The following is a 9,815-nucleotide window of genomic DNA, read 5'->3' on the forward strand; positions in this document are numbered from 1 at the left end:
GCTCGCCCCTCTCGCTCCAGCAGACAAGAGTTCTTCCTCCCACCCTGAACATTATTCCACAGATATATCAACCCCACTTGCCTAGTTTCCAACAGACCTCACAACCTCTGAGGATGCCTGCCATAGATGTGGGTGAAATGTCAGGAGAGAGTGCTTCCGCCCCTCTCGCTCGCCGCTCGCTCGCCCCCTCTCGCTCGCCGCTCGCTATTATTATTAATAGGCAATGCTAAGCAAGCTGGCCAATTGCAACATTCAGGCAGGAAGCAGCCAGACCATGAAGCTGCAAGGCCATTCGATGCTCATCAAGCTGGCCAGCTGCAACATTCACGCTTGCCTCCAGCAGACAAGAGTTCTTCCTCCCACCCTGAACATTATTCCACAGATATATCAACCCCACTTGCCTAGTTTCCAACAGACCTCACAACCTCTGAGGATGCCTGCCATAGATGTGGGTGAAATGTCAGGAGAGAGTGCTTCCGCCCCTCTCGCTCGCCGCTCGCTCGCCCCTCTCGCTCGCCCCTCTCAGCAAGCATCGGCAGGCGGCCATCTTACGTATTTCCGAAATGGACGGAAATACAAAATTTTTTGGCGCCTGCCGTTTCGATATTTAAAAACACTTCCAGGTTAAAAAAAATGTTTTGTAATCGTTTCGTAATTCAAAAAATAACGATTTTTTTAACGAATTACGAATTAACGAAACGAATTGACCAGCCCTAGTAATAATGTATTATGGAAACATGACACAAGGTTTCAAACGTTTCTACTCCTTTGATGCTTAGACACTGCCTTGCAAGAACTTTGAGGGCTAGAAACTCACACACATATATATTTTGAAAACTAAGATTTGAATTTTGAAGAACAGAGAGAAATATGGAACAATTCTTACCTGAGAGCAATTCGTGGCAGACGGGCACCAAAGGTAGCACGACAGGAGAGGCGGTGGGTGCAAGCTCAAACACAGAGAGGGCATCCATCCGGGGGCAACAGCTGGGGATCAAGCCGGGGGTCTTGTCACTCTTCCATCCTCCAGCCCACTCTGCATCCCAAGGGAGGCAGCACAAAAGGGATCAGGATCCCGCAGGCAAGGCATAGAAAAGCTCCCAAGCGTCTGGAAAAGATTGGGGAGGGAAAGAAGGGCTGTGTAAAGAAAAGTAGAGTAGGTGAGAATTGACTGGCTGTGAGAAGCAGTTGGAGAAGCGAAGCAGGCAGTAGCGAAGGAGAGGGAGAGGTAGCCGTGGTGGAGGAAATGTCAGGGATTTTGGAAAGAAGGGAAAGGCTGAGCATTGCTGTGTCGTAATGGAGATCTAGCAGAGATCCTGAGTGTCTGGGAGCATGTGAAGATCGCCTCTGAGATGCAGGTAGAAAAGCAAAAGAGTGGGAATGTGGTGGGTGGTTTACTGATGGAGATGTAGCAGACAAGGAAGCCACGTCGGGGTCTCAGCGAGACATGGATGGACTTTACCTGCAAGGAGGAGAAAGAGAAGGCGGCACATTAGAGATGGCTAATGACAGTCTCAGCGAGGAAGGCCAAGTGGAGGTGGACAACTCGGAGCTGTCCCTACGGGTGGTGATGGCTTCTTTGCTGCTCCTCCTCATCCTTTCCACTCTGCTGGGGAACACGCTTGTATGCATGGCGGTGGTCAAATTCCGGCACTTGCGCTCCAAAGTCACCAACTTCTTCGTCATCTCCTTGGCTGTTTCCGATCTCTTTGTGGCTGTGCTGGTGATGCCTTGGAAGGCGGTTGCAGAAGTGGTTGGTTTCTGGCCCTTTGGGGCCTTCTGTGACATCTGGGTGGCCTTTGACATCATGTGCTCCACGGCATCGATCCTCAACCTTTGCATCATCAGCATGGACCGCTACTGGGCCATCTCCAGCCCCTTCCGCTATGAGCGAAAGATGACCCAGCGGGTGGCTTTTATCATGATCGGGGTGGCTTGGATGCTCTCAGTCTTGATCTCCTTTATCCCTGTCCAGTTGAGATGGCACAAAGCCAGTGAGATTCTTCCTGCCCATGATATGGATGCCAACATCACCTGGATCCCAGGAGAAAACTGTGATTCCAGCCTCAATAGGACCTATGCGATCTCATCCTCCCTCATCAGCTTCTACATTCCTGTTGCTATCATGATAGTGACATATACCAGGATCTTCCGCATTGCTCAGCGACAGATTCGGAGGATTTCTTCTCTAGAGAGGGCCGTAGAGCATGCCCAGGGCTGCCAAAGTCATGAATGTCCCCATGAACTCTCCTTGAAGAACTCCTTCAAGAAAGAAACCAAGGTCCTGAAGACCCTCTCTGTCATCATGGGGGTTTTTGTCTTCTGCTGGCTTCCTTTCTTTGTGCTGAATTGTGTGGTACCCTTTTGCGACCACCATATGCAGAAGCTTGGCAAACTGCCCTGTGTCAGTGATGACGTTTTCAACATCTTTGTCTGGTTTGGTTGGGCCAACTCCTCCCTCAACCCTGTCATCTATGCCTTCAACGCCGATTTCCGGAAAGCCTTTGCTACCATCTTGGGCTGTGGCCATTTCTGCTCCAGCAACGCCGTGGAGACCGTCAACTTCAGCAATGAGCTGGTTTCATACCATCATGACACGACGTGCCAGAAAGACCTGGTGACCCTGAGCTACCCTCACCTTCTCCCTCATGCCACCAGCCTCCAAGGGGAGGACAATGACAATGACCATGACTTTGTGTTTGACAAAGTCTCCCAAACCTCTTGTGGTGACAGTGCAGATGTCTTGTCAGCCATTGTGCATGTGGAGTATGGTACAGACGCATCCCTTGAGAAGACTAGTCCTTAAGGGTGGACAGAAAAAGGACATTGAGGGGAAGGCACCAGGGCTGAAGAGATTCCCAAAACACCTTGTCATTTGTAGATACCTACATAACAACTCCAACTATCACCCAAGTCAAAGAAGAAGCACCATTAAAGCCTTGGCAGACTGTGCAAAAAGAATCTGTGAAGCCCACCTCCTCCAAGATGTACTGAACCACCACAACTGGGCTCTCCAGGCCAATGGAGACTCCACCTCAGACATCAGAAGAGCTGCAAGACAACGGAGAACAAGCCACGAGAGTCAAGACCAAGACCCACCCAGAGGGAAAGTGTTCTTGCCAGACATCAAGGGAACCACTGACTGCAGAGGGAAGCTGATGAGGAAACACAACATACAAACTATCTACAGGCCCACCAAGAAAATCCAACAAATGCTACGTTCAGCAAAGGACAAGAGGGATCCTCTCACCTCTGCAGGAGTCTACCGTATACCATGCAGCTGTGGACAAGTCTACAGAGATACCACCAAACGCAGCAGCATTTCCCAGACACGAATCAAGGAACATGGAAGGTACTGCAGACTCCTTCAACTAGAGAACTCAGCCATAGCAGAGCACCTGATGAACCAGCCTGGACACAGTATATTATTTGAGAACACAGAAATGCTGGACCACTCTCACAACCACCATGTCAGGCTACACAGAGAAGCCATTGAAATCCACCAGCATGTGGACAATTTCAACAGAAAGGAGGAGACCATGAAAATGAACAAAATCTGGCTGTCAGTATTTTTAAAAAACTCTAAAATCGTAACAGTAAATAAAAAAAATCACTCAAAAACAGGGGAATTCTAGAAAAGAAACAATCAGGGCCAGCTAATCACCTCCCAACAAAGGATTCCCCCAGGCAGGAAGCAACTGGACCTTGAAGCTGCAAGGACACTACATGCTAATTACTGAAACAATCATACCTAACTCCAACAGACAAGAGTTCTTTCTCCCACCCTGGACATCATTCCACAGATATATATAAACCCAATTTTCCTAGTTTCCAACACATCTCACAACCTCTGAGGATGCCTGTCATAGATGCAGGAGAAATGTCAGGAGAGAATGCTTCTGGAACATGGACAGAAATTCCGAAAAAATAAAACAACCTATTGAGATGGTTATCTGAATTGTTTCTGATGTATCCAAGGGGGAGGATGTATGGATTTGGGCGTCGTGAGTGCTGATGTCATTTGCAATCTTTAATGTGAAATCCAATTCTTATCCAATTACAAGAGAAAGATGTTGCCAGTATTTGTCCAACAACTTGGAAAGAGGTAAACCTTCTCTCAGCTTTCTGTACGCGGAGCAATCACTGCAAAAGCTCTTGGACAATCAGCAAAGACTTGCCCTGCTATAGCGCCGATGCATCAATGCTTTTGAACAATGCTATCGGACACATATATGAAATAACTATTTCAATGCAACAGATCGCTTGGATCTAAGTTTTCCCTGCATTTCTTTGACTTGAAATATCCTTCAAGACTTTCAACCATGGCACATGAGGTGGGATTTTTTAATGAAACATTGCAGTTGATTTTTACTCCGTAACACAAATGGCAAACATGTCCAATTCATCCCCATTTTCCATTTGCACGCAACATCCCATAACTACTGAGCATGTTCAGTCCTCTTTGGGGTGGTGGGCACTGGGCACCACAATTCAAGAGAGATATTGACAAGCTGGAATGTGTCCAGAGGAGGGTGACTAAAATGATCAAGGGTCTGGAGAACAAGCCCTATGAGGAGCGGCTTAAGGAGCTGGGCATGTTTAGCCTGAAGAAGAAAAGGCTGAGAGGAAATATGATAGCCATATATAAATATGTGAGAGGAAGCCACAGGGAGGAGGAGGGAGCCAGCTTGTTTTCTGCTTCGCTGGAGAGTAGGACGTGGAACAATGGCTTCAAACTACAAGAGAGAAGATTCCATCTGAACATGAGGAAGACTTCCTGACTGTGAGAGCCGTTCAGCAGTGGAACTCTCTGCCCCGGAGTGGGGTGGAGGCTCCTTCTTTGGAGGCTTTTAAACAGAGGCTGGATGGCCATCTGTCAGAGGTGGTTTGAATACAATATTCCTGCTTCTTGGCAGAATGGGGTTAGACTGGAAGGCCCAGGAGGTCTCTTCCAACTCTTTGATTCTATCATTCTCTGGTGGAATTGATTTTTCTTTCCTTTCTTACATTTTAAAAACTGTTTTTGTGTTTCTGAAACTATCCAGCCATTTTTTTTTTTTTTGGCTTCAAACTACAAGAGAGGAGATTCCACCTGAACATGAGGAAGACTTAAGGAGCTGGGCATGTTTAGCCTGAAGAAGAAAAGGCTGAGAGGAGATATGATAGCCATGTATAAATATGTGAGAGGAAGCCACAGGGAGGAGGAGGGAGCCAGCTTGTTTTCTGCTTCGCTGGAGAGTAGGACGTGGAACAATGGCTTCAAACTACAAGAGAGGAGATTCCATCTGAACATGAGGAAGACTTCCTGACTGTGAGAGCCGTTCAGCAGTGGAACTCTCTGCCCTGGAGTGGGGTGGAGGCTCCTTCTTTGGAGGCTTTTAAACAGAGGCTGGATGGCCATCTGTCAGGGGTGGTTTGAATACAATATTCCTGCTTCTTGGCAGAATGGGGTTAGACTGGATGGCCCAGGAGGTCTCTTCCAACTCTTTGATTCTATCATTCTCTGGTGGAATTGATTTTTCTTTCCTTTCTTACATTTTAAAAACTGTTTTTGTGTTTCTGAAACTATCCAGCCATTTTTTTTTTTTTGGCTTCAAACTACAAGAGAGGAGATTCCACCTGAACATGAGGAAGAACTTCCTGACTGTGAGAGCCGTTCAGCAGTGGAACTCTCTGCCCCGGAGTGTGGTGGAGGCTCCTTCTTTGGAAGCTTTTAAACAGAGGCTGGATGGCCATCTGTCAGGGGTGATTTGAATGCAATATTCCTGCTTCTTGGCAGAATGGGGTTGGACTGGATGGCCCAGAAGGTCTCTTCCAACTCTAGGATTGTATGATTCTATGGTGGAATTAATTTTTCTTTTCCTTTCTTAGGTTTTAAAAACTGTTCTTGTGTTTCTGAAACTATCCAGCACTTTTTTTGCATGCTAATGTCTTCCTGTAATGATTAGATGGGTATGTTTAACTTTGATACCTGCTACCTGAACATCCTAGAAAAAAATCCATGTCTGGAACCTTACTGAACTAGTAATCGCTACTATAGACCTGGGTTGGATACTTTCTTTTGCAGTCCTTACTGAATTTGCTGCCCAAAATTTGGCAGCTAGCAGCTTTCAGCTGTTTAAAACGGGCAAAATGTGGCTTCTGAGATCACTTAGTGCAGTGTTTCCCAACCTTCCTAATGCCACAACCCCTGAATAGAGTTCCTCGTGTTGTGGTGTCCCCCATCCATTGGCACAGTGGGTTAAAGCACTGAGCTTGTTGATTGAAAGGTCGCAGGTTCAGTTCCGGGGAGCGGCGTGAGCTTCCACTGACAGCCCCAGCTTCTGCCAACCTAGCAGTTCAAAAACGTGAGTAGATCAATAGGTACTAGGCCTGGGTAACAACGGAAAAATTTGTTTCTAAAATCGATTCGTTTTTTGGGGGGTTTTGCGTTTCGTTATTTAAAATAATTACAAAATTTTCCTTTTAAAAAGTTCGATATTTACAAAATTTTGTAAATGTGAAAAAAATTACAAAACATTAACGAATCGATTTCCGAAACAGTAACGAATCGATTCGTTAATGGCGGACGCGACCGCGAAATACGCTAAAAAACCTCCAAAAACTTCTGAAGCTTCCCTCTCCCTCTGTTGTTGACTGTTGGTGTGATATTATAATTTTTTTTCACTAATTAAACAAAAAACTTGCCCCAGACATGCGGAAATAATAACGAAACGACCTCAGAACAATAACGAAACGAATACAATAACGAAATACGAAGCATTTGCAAAACGTGTTTAAAAATTCGTTTTTTTTAAATTGCTCCAGAATGGTTCGTTATCGTTTTGTAATTAAAAAAATTAACGAATTATTAACGAATTACGAATTAACGAAACGAAACCGCCCAGCCCTAATAGGTACCGCTCCGGTAGGAAGGTAACGGCGCTCCATGAAGTCATGCTGGCCACATGACCTTGGAGGTGTCTACGGACAACGCCGGTTCTTCGTCTTAGAAATGGAGATGAGCACCACACCCCAGAATTGGACATGACTGGACTTCATGTCAACGGAAAACGTTTACCTTTACCTTAACCACAACATTATTTTCGTTGCTAGTTCATCACTGTCATTTTGCTACTGTTATGAATCGTAATGTAAATATAAGACTTGCAGGATGTATTTTTATTAACTGGACCACATTTGGCACAAATACCTGATGCGCCCAAATTTGAATACTGATGGAGTTGGGGCGGGTTGATGTTGTCATTTGGGAGTTGTGATTGCCGGGATTTACAGTTAACTTACAATCAAAGAGCATTCTGAACTCCACCAGCGATAGAATTGAACCAAACTTGACACACAGAACTCCCAACAGAAAATACTGGAAGAGTTTGTGGGCATTGACTATGAGTTTGGGAGTTGTAGTTTACCTACATCCACAGAGCACTGTGGACTCAATGATGGAACTTGGCACAAAAACGCAATATGCCCAAATGCGAACACTGGTGGAGTTTGGGAATAATAGACCTTGACATTTGGGAGTTGTAGTTGCTGGGATTTATAGTTAACTTACAATCAAAGAGCATCCTGAACTCCACCAACAATATAATTGAACCAAACTTGACACACAGAACTCCCAACAGAAAATACTGGAAGGGTTTGTGAGCACTGACCTTGAGTTTTGGAGTTGTAGTTCACCTACATCCACAGAGCACTGTGGACTTAATGATGGAACTTGGCACAAAAACTCAATAGGCCGAAATGTGAACACTGGTGGAGTTTGGGGAAAATAGACCTTGTCATTTGGGAGTTGTAGTTGCTGGGATTTATAGTTCACCTACAATCAAATGGCATTCTGAACTCCACCAACAATGGAATTGATCCAAACTTGGCCCACAGAACTTCCACGACCAACAGAAAATACTGGGTTTGGTGGGCATTGACCTTGAGTTTGGGAGTTGTAGTTCACCTACATCCACAGAGCACTGTGGACTCAACGATTTAACTTGGCACAAAAACTCAATATGCCCAAATGTGAACACTGGTGGAGTTTGGGGAAAATAGACCTTGTCATTTGGGAGTTGTAGTTGCTGGGTATATAGTTCACCTACAATTAAGGTTGTCTGAACTCCAGCAATGATAGAATTAGGCCAAACTTCCCACACAGAACCCCCATGACCAACATAACATACTGGAAGGGTTTGGTGGGCACTGACCTTGAGTTTTGGAGTTGTAGTTCATCTATATCCAGCGAGTACTGTGGACTCAAACAATGATGTATCTGGACCAAACTTGGGATGAATGCTCAATATGCCCAAATGAGAACACTGGTGGAGTTTGGGGAAAATAGACCTTGACATTTGGGAGTTGTAGCTGTTGGGATTTATAGTTCACCTACAAACAAAGAGCTTTCTGAACCCCACCAATAATGGAATTGGGTCAAATTTCCCACACAGAACCCCCATGCCTTGAAGCGACTCACTAGTGTATTGTTGAAGGCTCTCATAGCTGGAATCACTGGGTTGTTGTACGTTTTTTTCGGGCTATATGGCCATGTTCTAGAGGCATTCTTTCCTGATGTTTCACCTGCATCTATGGCAAGCATCCTCAGAGGTAGTGAGGTCTGACTACCAAGTCATCCAGAAGAAACCGGAAGTTAAAAGGATAGAAACCCTGCTTTTTATTTTATCTAGCAAGACCTGAAGATACCCAAGTTGAGGAATCTATTTTGAAGAAAGGTTAGCCTCCCTCCAGCCTCACACTCTCTCCCTCACCCACGCACCATGCTGCCATGCGCTGAGCATGCCTGCTCTCCCCTCCCTGCTTGGAGTCTCAGAAACAGCCCTCCCCTTGACTGAGAGGCCGGCCAATCACAGCAGAGGAAGGCTTTTGGTGGAAGGATTTGCTGTCTGTTTCCAAAAAGGAAGAGAAGGACAGGCGGAGAGATCTTCAGCCTTCTCAGCCAAAGGACTTCCTACGACCATCAGAAATATATGTTTTCTGATGGTCTTTGGCGACCCCTCTGATATCCCTTCACGACCCCCTCCCCCAGAGTCCTGAACCCCCAGGTTGTGAAACACTGACTTAATATTATCTATGGGTTGTCTATTGACTAGTACTAAGATGGACTACTGGTTTCATAGAATCATAGAATCATAGAATCAAAGAGTTGGAAGAGACCTCATGGGCCATCCAGTCCAACCCCATTCTGCCAAGAAGCAGGAATATTGCATTCAAATCTCCCCTGACAGATGGCCATCCAGCCTCTGCTTAAAAGCTTCCAAAGAAGGAGCCTCCACCACACTCCGGGGCAGAGAGTTCCACTGCTGAACGGCTCTCACAGTCAGGAAGTTCTTCCTAATGTTCAGATGGAATCTCCTCTCTTGTAGTTTGAAGCCATTGTTCCACGTCCTAGTCTCCAGGGAAGCAGAAAACAAGCTTGCTCCCTCCTCCCTGTGGCTTCCTCTCACATATTTATACATGGCTCTCATCATATCTCCTCTCAGCCTTCTCTTCTTCAGGCTAAACATGCCCAGTTCCCTAAGCCGCTCCTCATAGGGCTTGTTCTCCAGACCCTTGATCATTTTAGTCGCCCTCCTCTGGACACATTCCAGCTTGTCAATATCTCTCTTGAATTGTGGTGCCCAGAATTGGACACAATATTCCAGATGTGGTCTAACCAAAGCAGAATAGAGGGGTAGCATTACTTCCCTAGATCTAGACACTAGGCTCCTATTGATGCAGGCCAAAATCCCATTGGCTTTTTTTGCCGCCACATCACATTGTTGGCTCATGTTTAACTTGTTGTCCACGAGGACTCCAAGATCTTTTTCACA

General features: G+C 45.8%; 1 protein-coding gene across 1 annotated transcript; it reads left to right on the forward strand.

Annotated features, from left to right (window-relative positions):
* Positions 1-1,318: 1,318 nt before the first annotated feature.
* On the forward strand, positions 1,319-2,806 carry LOC132782652 (D(1) dopamine receptor-like). The gene has a single exon (XM_060787511.2). The coding sequence runs from the start codon at positions 1,448-1,450 to the stop codon at positions 2,804-2,806; it is 1,359 nt and encodes a 452-aa protein (XP_060643494.2). The 5' UTR covers positions 1,319-1,447.
* Positions 2,807-9,815: the final 7,009 nt, after the last annotated feature.

The sequence above is a fragment of the Anolis sagrei genome, chromosome 7 (assembly GCF_037176765.1).
Source record: "Anolis sagrei isolate rAnoSag1 chromosome 7, rAnoSag1.mat, whole genome shotgun sequence".
Lineage (NCBI taxonomy): Eukaryota > Metazoa > Chordata > Lepidosauria > Squamata > Dactyloidae > Anolis > Anolis sagrei.

What these genes read in the sequence shown, in the direction of transcription:
- LOC132782652 (XM_060787511.2), top strand. Translation starts at nt 1,448, where the DNA reads ATGGATGGACTTTACCTGCAAGGAGGAGAAAGAGAAGGCGGCACATTA.